Raw genomic sequence first — 17,534 nt, forward strand, 5'->3', positions numbered from 1 at the left:
CACAACCCCAGCCCAACAGGTCACTTTTAACATTTGCTGGGGCTTGGCCTACAGACCTTATTACACTACAGGCCTACCCAAATGCTTCTGAGGAAGTGCATAAGTCTAAGCTTTAGTATTCAGAAAAATTTGGTGTTGGATCCCCAGTCTACCATCCTTAACAAATTAATCTTTCAGCTGGTTGCCCATCACAAAATACTTTATCCTTGGGCAGTATAGGATTTCATGTTAGCACCAGACAATAAAGACCTTTATTGAGTTTTACTAGTCACCTACCTACATATTATTATGCTCAAAATGCCAATCCAAATAGTCCCAAGATATTACTGTCACAGCCAATACCTTTGTGGGATAGTTTATTAAGGCCACCATCTAGATGCTACCCTACTACCACTGAGAAATTTCAGGGAGGATTCTACTGTAGCTGGAGCTTAAAGTCCAGCTTTTCTACCTTTTTAAAATTATAAAATGGGGGCTGGGGATGTGGCTCAAGCCGTAGCGCGCTTGCCTGGCATGCATGCGGCCCGGGTTTGATCCTCAGCACCACAGAGAAAGATGTTGTGTCCACTGATAACTAAAAAAGAAATATTTAAAAAATTCTCTCTCCTCTCTAAAAAAATAAAAATAAAAAATTATAAAATGAATCCAGCTAAGTGGCAGTGTGTGCTTGGCAAGTGCAAAGCCTTGGATTTGATCCCCAGTATCACAAAAAATTTTAAATGAAAATCTAAGTGTATAAAAAGTTAATATCAGTGATCAGGCCCCATTTTTGTGTGTGCAATTAAGTCTTTTTAAGTTGAAAAAAAATCTAACGAAAATTCCATCAATTCTTAAAAGAGAATCCATCCAGGCACAGTGGCCTGCCCTTGTAATCCCAGCAACTAGGGCTGACGCAGGAAGATTGCAAACTTTGGAACTAGGTGGGCAATTTAGGAAGACCATGTCTAAATATAAAGGGCTGGGATATAGCTCACTATAGAGTTCAGAAGGATGAAAAAAAGAAAAAGATAACCCAAGCAGCTACAAGCATCATTTATAGTAAGTCACTAGAAAGGAAGTTTTAAGAAGGGGGAAGTAGGAAATTTTAATTATATCCAAGAAAACTCCACTCTTGGCCTCTGAAATGGCCCTTGACTAGGTAAGGATACAGTGAACCTCTTCCCCTTTTTTTAGATTAATATTTCCAGGGAATTTGTCTCGTTTAAACAGAAATGTTTCCTTATTTCAACATTTCAAATAACCTCAAACCAAGTACACACAAATGAGAACCTTAAATTGGAATGTTTTATCTAATTAGAAGCTTTTCACAAAAATTAGACCAGTGTAAATAACAAACATTTATTGGTGTCACTTATGGTAGAAAAAAGTTCCTACACCAGATGTGCATGACCCAATTGTTAAATAGAACATTTCTGAGGGAACACACATCCTGACCCATGTTTTTATATCCAGTTTTTAAGATAGCCAATTCCTCCTCTCCCCCCCACCCCAAAACACGTGAGCAACTGCTAATGAAAAGCAGTAAACAGCCACTTGGGCTATAGCATTTTCAACTCCACTCTGAGGTGAAGATTCCAATTACATTCGAGACTTAAGTTCTCTCAATTTTCTCCTAACGAAAGTTCCTGAGTCCAGTATTTACAATATTACAGCACTAGCAGATCAGTGTCTACAACTCGTCTCTTTCTGATGTATCCTCTTCACCAGTCGGGGGAGGGCCTGCACTTCCATAGAGTTTGCTGATAATTGGCTGAACAATTTCTTCTAGTTCCTTCTTTTTAGCTTTGAAGTCTTCAATGTCAGCATCTTGGTGGCTTTCCAGCCATTCAATTTTTTCCTCTACAGCTTTTTCCATGGTCTCCTTATCTTCAGAGGAAAGTTTGCCTCCCAACTTTTCTTTATCTCCAATCTGATTCTTTAGAGAATAGGCATAGCTTTCCAACTCATTCCTGGTATCAATGCGCTCCTTGAGTCTTTTGTCTTCCTCAGCAAACTTCTCAGCATCATTAACCATCCTTTCGATTTCTTCAGGTGTCAGGCGATTTTGATCATTGGTAATTGTGATCTTATTTTTGTTCCCTGTACCCTTATCTTCAGCTGTCACCCGAAGAATGCCATTCACATCTATCTCAAAAGTGACTTCAATCTGGGGGACCCCACGGGGAGCAGGAGGAATTCCAGTGAGATCAAATGTACCCAGAAGGTGGTTGTCTTTTGTCAGGGGTCGTTCACCTAGAAGTTACACACAGAAAAACTTGTTACTGACAACTCTGGATCCCTACATTTCAGTCTATTAGAACACATAATGGGGCAAGGGCACTTCAAACCAAAAGTGATTCAATATTGGTCTACAGAAGACAGCAACTGGGTGACACTATTACTAATCCTTAACTAAATTTCACCTGTTTTCGAGTGAAAACTCGATTTTGTTCTTGTATTCTAGAAGCCAGCTCAGAAGTTATTTCTAATGGGAAAGAGTGCTAAATAAGTACTGAATATATGACACTCAGCACCAAATTAAGGACCTCCTCCCCCATCTTGAAAACAGCAGCTTCTCCTTTACCTAGCCATTTTTATAGTGTATACTAAACAAGGAGTCACATTCTTTTAAAGCACAACACAATAGTAACAAATGTAAGTAATTACCTTCATAGACCTTGATTGTAACAGTAGGTTGATTATCAGAAGCTGTAGAAAAGATCTGAGACTTCTTGGTGGGTACCACAGTGTTCCTTGGTATCAGTTTGGTCATGACACCTCCCACAGTTTCAATACCAAGTGTCAGGGGACATACATCAAGCAGTACTAGGTCACCTGCAAAGGTAAATTAATCAAGGTAAGTTCTAATTCAAGAGATGTGAGAACACTACAAGCAATCTCTCCACAAACTTAAAAGTTTATTTTTCTGTTTTGTCATTTGTTTAGGTTCTAGGCATAAACAATTTAGGATAAATGAAATACACAGTTGTTGCTAAGAATCTTAAGACTGTACTAGGACTTGTCTTCTTTACTAGCTGGGTAAACTTGTGGCTTACGCTTTTATTGTTTTATACAGCAATTGCTAATTATATTCTTCCTATCAAACTACCAAAGCTTTGTAACCTACCTGTATCTTGATCACCAGAGAGTACACCAGCCTGGACAGCAGCACCATATGCAACAGCCTCATCTGGGTTTATGCCACGGGATGGCTCCTTGCCATTGAAGAACTCTTTAACAAGTTGCTGAATCTTTGGAATTCGAGTAGAGCCACCAACAAGAACAATCTCATCAATATCAGACTTCTTCAAGTCAGAATCCTCCAGTACTTTCTGAACAGGCTTCATGGTAGACCGGAACAGGTCCTAAAATAAGAGACATGGTTATTGTGATGCCTGTTATACCTAGATATTGGACACATTATTTTAAATTCAGAGAGGCTAAATACATCTAATTAGCAAAGCAGAAAACAAGGAACACACCATGTTTAGCTCTTCAAATTTGGCCCGAGTCAGGGTTTCAGAAAAGTCTTCTCCTTCATAGAAGGACTCAATTTCAATTCTTGCTTGATGTTGAGAAGACAGGGCCCGCTTGGCCTTTTCTACTTCACGCCGGAGTTTCTGCACAGCTCTGTTGTCTTTCCTAACATCTTTGCCAGTCTTCTTTTTGTACAGCTTGATGAAGTGTTCCATAACACGCTGGTCAAAGTCTTCTCCACCCAAATGAGTATCTCCATTAGTGGCCACGACTTCGAAGACACCATTGTCAATGGTGAGAAGAGACACATCGAAGGTTCCACCACCCAAATCAAACACTAGGATGTTCTTCTCTCCCTCCCTCTTATCCAGGCCATAAGCAATAGCAGCTGCTGTACTGTTTGAATGAAAAGGGGGAAAAATGCTTAGTCAGGTTCAAGTTTCCCCTATTGGCAAATATGCCATATCCTTGAATTTGATACTTACGGCTCATTGATGATCCTCATAACATTCAGGCCAGCAATAGTTCCAGCATCTTTGGTTGCTTGCCGCTGGGCATCATTAAAATAGGCTGGTACAGTAACAACTGCATGGGTAACCTAAAAGAATATCAAAAGAAAGTAAGTGTATTATTATACATGGTTTAACCCTTATTTAAATTAGTCAAACTACCACTCTAGTATCTATGCCAGTTTACTGGTAGGAAGAGTATATTATATACAACTTTATATCCAAGAAATTGCATGCATGAAATGATAACACATGAAAAGTATCTGGCCATTTTGTTTGGCCTATGGTCAAGCATTAAAAAAGTAAACCTGACAAACATGGATGTCATTCAGATTCAAAGTTTTAACACCATAAGGCATCCACAAATCAACCAAGAATAAAATAATCTTTAAAAAAAAATAAACACTTAACATTGTTCTAGAAATATTTACCTTCTTTCCCAAATAAGCCTCAGCAGTCTCTTTCATTTTAGTGAGAACCATAGCAGAAATTTCTTCTGGAGCAAATGTCTTAGTTTGCCCACCTCCAATATCAACCTGAATGTATGGTTTAGTTTTCTTTTCAACCACCTATTTTAAAGAAAGATTTAATAAGTAATATTTAAAATAATTATGCAACTATAATCCAGGCTTTAAAAAGACTCACTTTTTCGCCCATAATTTGATTTATTTTGGTCACTTGAAGCTGAATATTGCCTAGAAATACTAGGGGTATGTAGGTTTCTTATAATTTTCTTCAAATTATCTTTTATTCCTAAACTGTTGTGAAAAGACAGTTCGCCAACTTCAAGGTTCTGTTTCGTAACAAACTAAAAAAGCATTCAATTACATTTCATCCCTATCCTTTCTTATTCTCTTAAAACTATTTTTAGCGATTTCTTAACCCTAAATACTCCCACTATCCCACCCACCCTCTAGCAGGAAGAGAATAGCCTGGTCGAACCTTGAAAGGCAAGAACTTGATGTCTTGCTGCACGGACGGGTCATTCCAAGTGCGGCCGATGAGCCGCTTGGCGTCGAAGACCGTGTTCTCAGGATTGGAGGTGAGCTGATTCTTGGCCGCATCGCCGATCAGACGTTCCCCTTCAGGAGTGAAGGCCACATAAGACGGCGTGATGCGGTTGCCCTGATCGTTGGCGATGATCTCCACGCGGCCATTCTTGAACACCCCGACGCTGGCGGAAAAACCCAACAGCAAAGGAATCAGTACTGCACTTCTCACACCAGCCGGGGAGGCCACGCCCCATTCTCCCCCTTCTGCAAACCCAACTTACCAGGAGTAAGTGGTCCCCAGGTCGATGCCGACCACGGTACCCACATCCTCCTTCTTGTCCTCCTCCTCGGCCCGCGCCGCGCAGAGCAGCAGCAGCACCGCGGCCACCAGAGAGAGCTTCATCTTCCGTAGCTGTCGGCCACTTGCTCTCGGTCAGCAGGCAGGGAAGCAGACAGCCAGAAATCGCAGGCAATCCAGCAACAGGCCACAGCTGAGAGCAGTGAGGTTACGGGTCTGAGAATGGCAAGGGCAAGGTATCAGAAGGAGCTGCGAACAACGTAAAAGGCAGGCCCGGGAAAGCAGGCCGCGGCACTTACCTCTCACACTCGAGACGCCTCAACTCTGTCCGCCTGTGTTGTCTCCGCCAATGTCTAGCGCGCCGTCGCGGACTCGGCTTATATACCCTGCCCCCAGCCCCGTCGTGGAGGCCTCCGATTGGTGAAGGTGCTGCTCGTTGGAGGCCACTGATTGGCTCAGAGCACCAAGCTGGCCGCAGCCGATTCGAAGCGGCCTCCTCCGCAATCTACGTCACCGCTACGCCCCCCGGGTAGACTCATTGGCTGCTAGTCGTTCTCGCAGCCACCAATGAGAGGCAACATCCGCACCGTGGGCTGGCCCCATTGGTTCAGCAGCTGCCTGTCCTTCATGTGACCTCTCACCCCGACGCAGCTTCCGCCGGTAACCACTCTGAACGTATCTTCACGATGGCCCCTGGGGGACTGGCGCCGGTTTCGCGCTCCTGTTCCCTTGGGGTTGTGGTACCTGAGATCCACCTTTACTACTGGCCCTTCCCTTCTCTGTTCCTAATCCCAAAGCAGGAAGCAGCTTTTTCTCCTCCCGGGTTCTATTCCGTCCAAACCAGACTGGCCTCAGCGTAGGTGCCATGAACTCACTAGAACGTATTTTCTCCACACCCTTCGCATCCGCTGCCGGTTGTTTAATGTCCGAACCTCAGGGCCCTTTGTTAATCACCGGCCCGCAGCTCTGGAGCTTGGGCCTGTTTGGGGCTATCGGGCAGCGAATCATGGCTCCTCCCAAATAGTTAAATCACCCCAGTACCCTTCCTAACTATTTTTGTCTATTTAGGGCTTCTCCAAAAGTACCCTCACCCTCGTTAGTTCCCAGGACTAGCCTGGCCAGGCAATTTTCTCCTAGTCCTGACCCTCCTTCCCTACTGTGGTAACCCTTTCCTGTCATATTAAAGCCACTTGCCACCCCTTTTCTTCCTCTCCCCTGCCCATCTCCCTTTCTGGCTCAGGTTATCATTTACAAGCCCTTCCTTATCCCTTCTGGACACTTTCTATCTTCAGTCCTATACAATGCATGGGTGTCCTAAATGCGTTTGTCAGAGGTCGTCTTGATAATGCTTTACTCTTGTATAATATCGTAATAGAAAAACAATAGAGGCAGCCATTTACTTTGCTTACTATGTGCCAAGCATCGTTTTGTGTGCTTTTCATGTGTTATTTGGGCCTTATAATTAAGTCATTAATAGGCTGAAAAAGGGAAATCCATTTTCCAGGTGAGAACACTGAGACTAAATAATTAGACCAGTCACTGGTCTGGTGAGTAATAGAGTTAGTATTGATATTCAGGTCAACTTTACTCCATAGAATGTTCTTAATAACTTTTTATTATAATTCATCAATTCAGCAATTTTTTTTTTTTTTACTGTCTACTATGGACCGGCCAAAGCCCTGATACAAAATATTCTTAGGTACTTAAGAAGATGCTTGGTACATTATCACTGTCAGGTACTGATGACTGCAGTATTGCTATTAAATGCATTCTTTTTTTTAATATTTATTTTAGTTGTAGGTGGACACAATAACCTTTATTTTATTTTTATGTGGTGGTGAGGATCAAACCCAGTGTCTCATCCGGCTAGGCAAGCGCTCTACCGCTGAGCCATAACCCGAGCCCCTAAATGCATTCTTTCAGATTTAAGGGTATATTGTATCCAATGGTAAACAAACATACACAGTTCACTGTGATGTTGAGCCAATAAGTCAGTACTCAAGAATTTTGCTTTCTCCTTTAGTGCTCCTGAAAGGTTATATTGATGACTCACAGTTGATTCCATTCTTATTGGAGAGGTTGCATCATGCATCTCTTTCTACAGGGCATGTAATACTGCTGCAACATTGACCCTTCTTTGGGTTACATCAGTCCAGTAGCAAGATAGAATTCATCATTTGGCCATATTACAGCTTTAAGCCATTTCAAACTTAAAATCAGTCCATTTCTATCAAACAAAACAAAACTCTGGCTGGGACTGTGGCTCAGTGGTAGAGCACTTGCCTTGCACATGTGAAGCACTGTGTTCAATCCTCAGCACCACATTAAACTAAAGTTTGTGGGGTGTTGTATGTTTGTTTTTGTGTGTGTGGTGCTGGGAATTGAACTCAGGGCCTTGTGCATGTGAGGCAGGCACTCTACCAACTGAGCTATATCCCCAGCTCCCAAATAAAGATATTAAAAAAAAAAAAAACTCTTTGCACATTACTATAACCCGACAATTCAAGAGGTTGAGGCAGGAGGATTACAAGTTCAAAGTCAGCTTTGGCAACTTAGTATGACCCTATCAAACAAATCAATAAAAAGGGATGGGGATGTAGCTCAGTGGTAGAGCACGACTGGATATTCAATCCTAGTATGATATATATAAAACCCTCCAGCCTCACCCTTGATTAGTGAAAACTTTTGCAACTCTCCTTTTTCTATGACTTAGAAAAACAATGTTGGCTAACTTTCAAAGAACTGGAAATTTTAAATACTTTATGTATATTATGGTTCATATTATAGTGCATCCAAAGCACTATGGGTAGAACAGGAAATTTCATACACAAAACCAATTTGCTGAATGTTAAAGGCCAATAATAGTATCTCTGTCAAGTTATCAATAATTAAGTGCTAGACACTGCTAAATATTTATACGTATTTATTTTAATTCTTATGAAAATATTTTTACCCTATTTTACTTTATTTTTTTTAGTTATACATGGACACAATATCTTTGTTTATTTGTTTTTATGTGGTACTGAGGATCAAGCCCAACACCTCACATGTGCAAGGCAAGCACTTTGCCACTGAGCCACAACCCCAGCCCTACCCCTATTTTAGAACTAAGGAATCTGAAACTTGCCCAGGATATCACACAACTGTGAAGAAATGAGCCCCAAATTTTACCCTTGGAAGTTTGATTTCTAACCTTTTTAGTCCAGGTTGTCATCCTGAGCTTCAGGTTTATAGGATACCCAGTAGTCACATATTTTGATAATTTATGATGGCTAAGTGTAATTTGCCTAATTTAAATAAGCTCATTTCACTTGTGCTTCTCTACCAACTGAGCTACATTCTGGCCTCCAAATAAAGATATTTTTAAAAAACTGTTTGCACATTACTATAATCCCACAAATTCAAGAGGTTGAGTAAGAAAATAGATTTCAATTTGTCATTTCAGAGAGCTAAAGTTGGACTGATTAGGATTGGATATCATTTACCTCCCAGGTATTCTTTCTGAAAGAAAACAATAAATGAAAGGCAGAGAACAGGAATGAAAATAGAAGGGTCTGAGTAATGTATAAGTTGACCATTTAGACACTGATAATTGAAAATCTTCGGGGCTGGGAATGTGGCTCAAGCGGTAGCGCGCTCGCCTGGCATGCGTGCGGCCCGGGTTCGATCCTCAGCACCACATACCAACAAAGATGTTGTGTCCGCCAATAACTAAAAAAAAATAAATAAATATTAAAAAAAAAATCTTCTACATGATTTGTTGGAGAGAACATTAAAATAGAAGATAGGGGGCTGGGGTTTTGGCTCAGCAGTAGAGCTCTTACCTAGCATGTGTGAGGACCTGGGTTCTACCCTCAGCACCACAAAAAAATAAATAAAGGTATTGTGTCCACCTACAACTAAAAAATATTAAAAAAAATAGAAGATAGGGCACGTGACCTTGTTGGGGAGGGATGCTTTTCAGAGCCCCAGTTTTAGTTTTGTTGTTGTCATTCTTTTTAGTTATGCATGACATTACTAGAATCCATTTTGATACGATTGGATAAGCATGGAATATATCTTATTCTAATTAAGACCCATGATGGTGGGATTCACTTAGGTATTTTCATATATGTACATGGGAAACTTACTTTCTTCATCTGTTTAATGGGTGGGGGTGCTTTCTGTCTTGTCTGTCTTAGTTAATTGTTTCAAGGCTCAAATGAGATGCTATATGTGAAAGTTCTTTGAAAATTGTATAATCATGGTAATGTTATTATTAATAATATACGGAGAGGAAATTTTAGAAGCTCTTCAAATGTCACCTCTTGAGGATCAGCTTTCAGGATTTCTTTCTTGGGGCTGAGGTGGCTCAGTGGTAGAGCGTTTGCCTTCCACATGTGAGACACTGGTTCAATTCTCAGCACCACATAAAAATAAATAAGCAAAATAAAGGTATTGTGTCCATCTACAACTAAAAAAAATTTTAAAAAGATTTCTTTCTTTTCTCAACCACATCCCCAACTCTATTTTGTATTTTATTCAGAGGCAGGGTCTCACTGAGTTGCTTAGTGCCTCATTTTTGCTGAGGCTGGCTTTGAACTTGTGATCCTCCTGTTTTAGCCTCCTGAGCCTCTGAAATTTCAGGCATGTGCCTCCATACCTGGCCAAGATTTCTTTCTTTTTTATTTATTTATTTTTTTTTAGTTGTAGATGGGCACAATATTTATTTATTTTATGTGGTGCTGAGAATTGAACCCAGTGCCTCATGCATGCAAGACAAGTGCTTTACCACTGAGCTACAACCCCAGCCCCAAGATTTCTTTTAATGGAAAATAAATACTTTTAATTTGACAAAGATTTTTGTAAATGCTTTTAAATTGGTACATCTACTTATTTTCATATATTAGGCACATAGGTGCATTTTTGTTTGAGGAACTAGCAGAAAATCACTTCATCAAACAACTCAAGAGTAAAAAGTTTCACTCTTAATCCATGAGCTGGAAATAATAGTGGGGATAAATCATGTAGTCTTTTTGTATGTGTAATTCTCAAAGTAAAATTGCTGCTGGGTGTGGTAGTGCATTCCTGTAAGCCCTGCTACTCAGAAAGCTGAAAGAGGAGGATTGCAAGTTTGAGGTCAGCCTGGGAAATTTAGCAAGACCTTGTCTCAAAATAAAAATGACTGGGAATGTAACTCAGTGATAGAACACCCCTGGGTTCCATTTCTACTATGGGGGGAGGACAGAAAAGTTTGAATACCCTCCACTTTAGTAAGTTATGACAAACGTGCTTTCCAGAGTGGTTGAAGAAATGTATACACTCATCAGAAATCTGCAAGACTTCCTAGTGTTCCATGTCATTGTCAACAGTTAAATCAAGACAGGCATGGTGGCAAACATCTGTAACCCCAGCAGCCCGGAAGGCTGAGGCAGGAGGATGGCAAGTTAGAAGCCAGTCTTAGCAAATTAGTGAAACCCCAAGCACCTTAGTGAGACTGTGTCTCAAAATATAAAAAGGGCTGGGGGATTTGGCTCAGTGGTTAAGTGCCCCTGGGTAAAATCCTATGTACCCTCCCCCAAAGCAGTTAATATAAATGTTTTATTTGACAATCTGTGAATGTATACTGGCATCTCATTGTGGTTTAAATTTTTATTTCCCTGATTACTCAATCTCAAATGATCCACCTCAGTTCTCCAGTACCTGGAATTACAAGTATGTGCCACCACACCCAGCTAAGATATTTTCTAAAAACTAATTTTTTAACTTCTTTTAGAGCTGTAAGTCACCTAGAATTAAATGTGTTATATGGATTGTATACAGTATAAGTCAAATTCCTTTTTTTTCCTTCATGGATAGCCAATTGTCCTAGCACCATTTTTCATATTACCATAGTTTTAACCTTTATCTTAATTACTATAGCTTAATAGTAAGTCTTGATATCTGGAAGAACAAACCTTCATGTTGTTCTCCCTCAGAAATGCCTTATATGTGTTTACATATAAGTTTAAGAATCAGCTTGTCAAGTTCATAAAACAAATCTGTTATATCTGTTAAGTCCAAAAAATGAGTTATAGTATGATAATATTGTAACATCTATTTCTTTTGTTATTTCTTTTTGATTCTGGGGATTGAACCCAGCTGCATTTTACCACTGAGCTATATTTCCAGCCCTTTTTACTTTTTATTTTGAGTCAGAGTCTCTTGATAAATTACTTTAGGGCCTCACTAAATTACTGAGACTGGCTTTGAACTTCTTTTTTTTTTAATATTTATTTATTTTTAGTTCTCGGCGGACACAACATCTTTGTTGGTATGTGGTGCTGAGGATCGAACCTGGGCCGCACGCATGCCAGGCGAGCTCGCTACCGCTTGAGCCACATCCCCAGCCCCATTCTGTCCCATTTTCAAAGTGCAGTTGGATTTTTTTTTTTTTTTGTACCAAGGATTAAACCCAAAGAGCTTAACCACTGAGCCTGAACCACATATCTCCCTCCTTTGTGTTTTTTATTTAAATTACATTGTTTAGGGCCTTGCTAAATTGCTGAGCCTAACTTTGAACTTAAAATCCTTCTGCCTCAGCCTCCTGAGCTGCTGGGATTATAGGCATGCACCACTGCACCCAGCAACAAAAGGACCTTTTTTTTTTTTAATGTTTATTTTTTAGTTGTAGTTGGTCACAATATCTTTATTTTATTTATTTATATGTGATGCTGAGGATCAAACCCAGGGCCTCACACATGCTAGGCGAGCACTGTACCACTGAGCCACAACCCTAGCCCCAAAAGGACCTTTTTAAAGGATAATTCTGTGCCACCTGGTATTAAGACAGCTTCCAAACATGTCTTTCTGAATTTTTTTACTTATAGGATTCCCAGAGCTTTAGAACCACTTGATGATGATGATGATGGTGGTGGTGGTGATGATGATTTATGTATATAGGTATTTATTTATGGTTAATTTACTCTTTTTTTTTTTTTGTAATTCAAAATGTCATGAGTCATGCTGGTTGGGCATGATGGTTCAGGAGGCTGAAATAGGAGGATCCTGAGTTCAAAGCCAGTCTCAGTAAAAGCAAGGCACTAAGCAACTCAGTGGGTCTCTGTCTGTAAATGAAATACAAAATAGGGCTTGGATGTGGCTCAGTGGTTAAGCACCACTGAGTTCAATCCCTGGTACCAAAAAAAAAAAAAAAGTCATGAGTCAATCTGATTGTCCATGTATGGAATACTAAATAAACTATGGTGGATTACACTATGGAAATACATGGCACCTGCCTGTGATCTCAGTGATTTGGGTGGTTGAGGCAGGAAGATGATGAGTTCAAGGCCAGCCTTAGCAATTTAGTGAGGCCCTAAGCAACTCAATGAGACCCTGTCTCTAAATAAAATACCAAAAAGAGCAAGGGATGTGTCTCAGTGGTTAAATATCCCTGGGTTCAATCCCCAGTATAATCAACCAATCAATCAATTAATAAATTGTGCAAAGTTTAATATAAAATAAATTTTTACACACTGATATGGAAAGATGCTACGCTTTATTTATTCATTTATGTATTTATTGAGACTGGAGATTGAACCCAGAAGAATCTACCACTGAGTCACATCTTCAGTTCCTCTTTCATTTGTAATTTTGAGGCAGGGTCTCTCTCAAGCTGGCCTCAAACGTGTGATCTTCCTGCCTCAGCCTTTCAAGTCTCTGGGATAACAAGTAAGTGGCTAAGATTTATTAGTCAACAAACAAACAAAGCCAGCTGTAGAATAGTATGTAAAATGTGATCTTATTTGTGTTAGAGAGAGAGAGAGAGAGACAGAGAGACAGAGAGACAGAGAGAGAGAGAGAGAGAGAATTTGGACAGATACCTTTGAAATTGACAACAGTATCCTCCCTGGGTATAATTAGATACATTTTTAAAGAGCAAAATGGATTCCTCTATTATTTGATTGAAACATTTTCCTAAAGGTAGTAAACTAAAAAGGGCTTGTTGCTTTCTGCATTAGATCTTTTTTAAAAAAATTTTTAGTTGTCAATATATACCTTTATTTATTTACATGGAGTATTGAGTATCAAACCCAATGCCACACACATGCTAGGCAAGCACTCTACCACTGAGCTACAATCCCAGCCCAGCATTGGATGTTTTAAATGCTCATCTGGAGTTTATGAGTTTGAACCATGACACAATATAGCATCTTACATTTTTGTTTTGCTTTATGTTAACAGCTTTGACCTGCATCCTTTGTTCTTCAATTGATGTTTTGCTGGGTTGCCAGGGTTGGTCTTGAATTCCTTATCTCAAGCATTGCTTCTGCCTCAACCTCCTGAGTACTGGGATTTTAGGTACACACCACTGTGCCTGGTAGTCTTTTGGTCTTATCTTCATAACTACCAAGTGGGATAGATAGGATTGGTACCATCTGTGTTACAGTTGAAAATACAGTTTTAGACTTATTTCATGGTAAAGTTATGAATTCTGTGCTGTACTGGTGTCTATTTCTGTTGTAGCTGCGTTTCCTTGTCACTTAACCTATAATTTAACTGACTCAGATGAGACACTAATCTTTCCACAGGCAAAACCTTTACAGGTGTATACTAACGTTTCTATGTGTTTTCTTTTTCAAACTGTGTGCCCAATAGTTAAACACATGCCATAGGTTAAGAATTATTTCTTCTTAATATTTCTTTATTTCTAGATGCAGCCATGTTTTTCTTTCTGGTATGGTTTGCACTCACTTAACTGTCATATTTTCCTTTTTGTAGGTGCTGAGCATATTAATATCTTTTCCCAGTGGCATGGTAGGTTGTCTTGAAGAACAGCCCCCAAATTCCAAAAGAACGAGGGTGTAGAGTAGATGATCCCTGAGACTCTGAACTTAAATAGATCATTTATTTTTTTTTTATTTTTATTTTTTTAATATTTATTTTTTTTTTTAGTTTTCGGCGGACACAACATCTTTGTTGGTATGTGGTGCTGAGGATCGAACCCGGGCCGCACGCATGCCAGGCGAGGGCGCTACCACTTGAGCCATATCCCCAGCCCCTTAAATAGATCATTTAAAAACAAGCAAATAGGGCTGGGGTTGTGGCTCAGCGTAGAGTGCTTGCCTACCATGTACGAGGCCCTGAGTTTGATCCTCAGCACCACATACAATAAACAAAATAAAAGTATTGTAACTACAACTAAAAATAAATATTAAAAAACCAAGCAAATATTTATTTCTAGGCAGCATACCAGGTTCCAGCAAGACAATGGTGAATAAGACAAGCTCAGGGATACTATTTATATTGATTTTGAGCAAGTTTTCACCTCTATGGTTGGCCTCTTTAGTTAAAAATCTCTATAACTAATGACAAAATTTGGGGGTCTTTGACAGACTTGGTGATACAGTGTTTTTGTCCAGAAACATTTGCCAGAGTCCCCTCATATTACCTGGCATAGACTTTTTTTTTTTTTTTTTTTTTTTGTGCTGGGGATGAAACCCAGGGCCTTGTGCATGCAAGGCAAGCACTCTACCACCTGAGCTTTATCTCCAGCCTGACATCTTTTATTATTATTATCATAATTTTTTTTAAAAATTTACTTCTAAGACTGGCTAAGCACACATAGACAATTTTTTTTTATATTTAAATTCTCATTTTGTCATTGCTCTGTGATTCTGAGAAGGATATTTTAATGGGAAATGTGAAGCTGGACGTCTGAAGAACTGAACTCTTATCAAGATTCAGTATGAATTTGTGACTATGGACAAGTAAATATCCCTTTATGTCAGGGATGGTTGAGTGGTATAGTGAAAAAAAAATGGACAGAGGTCACAATTTATTCATAGTTTGGTGTGGTGTTACACACCTATAATTTCAGCCACTCAGGAGGCTGAGGCAGAGGAATCACTAATTCAAGGTCAGCCTCAGCAATTTAGTGAGGCCCTAAGCAACTTAGTGAGACCCTGTCTCAAAAAAAAAAAAAAAAAAAGAAAAGAAAAGAAGTGGTGGGAATGTGGCTCAATGTCTAAGTGCCTCTTGGTTTAATCCCCAGTACCAAATAAATAATAATAATAATAATAATAATAATAGCAATATATGATGGCACATTGGTGGCACATGCCTGTAATTCCAGTAACTTGAGAGACCAAAACAGGAAGAATTCAAATTTGAGACCAGCTTCAATTAAAAGGACTGGAGAATGTAACTCAGTAGTTGAAAGCGTCTGTGGGTTCAGTCTCCAATACCAAAATCAAAAATCAAGAAAAAACAAAAATTTTCACCCCTGCCAAAAGAAATATTGTTTCAACAGGTTCCATGAAGACAGCCAGGTTCTCTGCCCATAGGAGTAAATCGTGGTAAGTGTATTACCTAGTCCACGTTCTGCAAGAATTGTAAATCCATAGCCCTGGTAGGAGAATTGAATTCCCTGGGTGTGCCAAATGGAAAGAAGATTGGAAACTGTTTATCCATCTCAAGTTCTTCATTCATAGGTGACAGAATAGGGCTTAGTTATTAACTAACTATTCCAGTTCTCTTTTCACTTACTATGTACAATATAGTTGGTTGAGGACCCTCAAGATTCTTGTAGGTACTTTGGAGGTCTTTTATTCCCCTCCTCTCTGGCCTGTGTGCTCCAGTCTGTCTAGAGTACTCAGTGTTCCAGAGCTCACTATGAACAAATTCATTTTATTCAGGCTGGATTCTTTCTTAGCAATTCACTAATGCCATTTTCCAACTTGAACTCAGCCATTAATTAACTTCCAAGTGTCACCTCCTCCATAAGGACAACCTGATGAGATCTGGGAATCTGGTAGCATTCCTACCTCAGTTTACAATCCTTAATGTGTGGGAGTTTTTTCCACTTTAGGTTATAAATTGTATCCTGTTGCTTTTTTCTTCTTGCTGCTGCTTTGTACAATGTAACAAGAGCTAGTAAATAGATTCAGGTAAAGTGGTAAGCACTCCTGTAATCCCAAGGGCTCAGGAGGCTGAGACAGGAAGATAGCGAGCTAAAAGCCTCAGCAATGAGTAGGTGCTAAGCAACTCAGTGAGACCCTGTCTCTAAATAAAATACAAAAATAAGGCTGGGGGATGTGGCTCAGTGGTTGAGTGCCCCTGAGTTCAATTCCTGGTTAAAAATAAAAAATAAAGGTTGGGGTTGTGGCTCAGGGGTAGAACTCTATCTAGCCTAGCATGTGTAAGGCCCTGGGTTCCATCCTCAGCACCACATAAAAATAAATAAAAAAAGGTATTGTGTCCAACGACAACAGAAAAATATTTTTAAAAAATTTAAAAAGAGCTGGTAAATAATATTTGAATTGAATCCTGGTACCTAACTAGCTACCAGAGAATAAAGCGAATTCTAACAATTTTTAAAGTGGGTATATCAAGGAAGGTAACTAGATGGAGAGAGCAGTCTGGGATTTGATTCACATCTGAAATGGTTGGGAAAATGATTTTTTTAATATTTATTTACTATTTTTTGTGCTTAGAGGATCATTTGCTAAATGAAAAACATGCTGTACAGTATAACTATTAGCACTGGAAAGAAGTTAAAGGAAGCAGATTTCAGCTCAGCAGAAGGTGGAACTTTCTAACATTTAGAGCTGGTCCAATAGTGGAGCAGGCTGCAATACTTAACGAGTTCCTTGAAATGTGAACTGTTAAAAAGATGACCATCTGGCTAAATGTACAAGAGGGGATTCCTGCTTGGGCAGGAGTTGCACTAATGACCTTTAAGGTGTCTTCCAATTTTAAGGTTTCTATGGCTGTTCAACTGGGCTAACCTAAGCTCTGAATACATCTGAGTATTCTGTTAAGTAGTTGTTCGATCCTCACCTGCCCCCCCCACCCCCAAAAGTAGTTGTTCGATAAATTGTCAATTGACTTACTTAAAATAACTGTAAGGTCAAGTTTACCGTATGTAAAATTCGATAAAATGGCAAGTGGGAAACCAGGTTTAATATTGCAAATCCAGCCACCACCCAACCGATTCACGACGCTTTCAACTGAAAGGAAGAGCAAGTGTGCCAGGGGTGAGAGTGAAAAATCATTCAAATAATGTCCCTGGCACGTGAAAGTCTTTACATGTATTTGCACTGGCGGATTTTTCACGGCCAACATTCCTGTGCGCGGAGGCGAGGGCCTGGGTGTTGTGAGCGGTTCTCAGGAAGCCGGGACCGGACGCGCGCAGCTGCCAGGTCCGCGGCGGACAGCGGAAGGGAAGCCGCGGGCGGGCGGCCGGGCCGGGCAGGGCCGCGCCGCCGATCCCAGGGGCCCCCGCGGCGCCGCGCACGCGCGCTAGCGTGGCGGCAGCGC

General features: G+C 40.1%; 1 protein-coding gene across 1 annotated transcript; it reads right to left on the bottom strand.

Moving 5' to 3' along the window:
- Window positions 1-1,324: 1,324 nt before the first annotated feature.
- On the bottom strand, window positions 1,325-5,624 carry Hspa5 (heat shock protein family A (Hsp70) member 5). The gene is made up of 9 exons (XM_026386474.2): window positions 5,555-5,624; window positions 5,239-5,471; window positions 4,908-5,139; window positions 4,397-4,534; window positions 3,942-4,054; window positions 3,462-3,852; window positions 3,107-3,344; window positions 2,647-2,814; window positions 1,325-2,232 (listed from the first exon to the last, which is right to left on the bottom strand). The coding sequence occupies exons 2-9, from the start codon at window positions 5,358-5,360 to the stop codon at window positions 1,670-1,672; spliced, it is 1,965 nt and encodes a 654-aa protein (XP_026242259.2). The 5' UTR covers window positions 5,361-5,471; window positions 5,555-5,624; the 3' UTR covers window positions 1,325-1,669.
- Between the last annotated feature and the right edge of the window lie 11,910 nt (window positions 5,625-17,534).

The sequence above is a fragment of the Urocitellus parryii genome, chromosome 4, assembly GCF_045843805.1.
Source record: "Urocitellus parryii isolate mUroPar1 chromosome 4, mUroPar1.hap1, whole genome shotgun sequence".
In the NCBI taxonomy this organism is placed as follows: domain Eukaryota; kingdom Metazoa; phylum Chordata; class Mammalia; order Rodentia; family Sciuridae; genus Urocitellus; species Urocitellus parryii.

Excerpts from the sequence above, each read along its gene's own strand:
- Hspa5 (XM_026386474.2), bottom strand. The coding sequence starts at position 5,360 with ATGAAGCTCTCTCTGGTGGCCGCGGTGCTGCTGCTGCTCTGCGCGGCG. Across the intron at positions 4,055-4,396 it reads AGGCTTATTTGGGAAAGAAG|GTTACCCATGCAGTTGTTAC; the intron begins GTAAATATTTCT and ends ATATTCTTTTAG. Across the intron at positions 2,815-3,106 it reads CTCTGGTGATCAAGATACAG|GTGACCTAGTACTGCTTGAT; the intron begins GTAGGTTACAAA and ends TTACCTTTGCAG.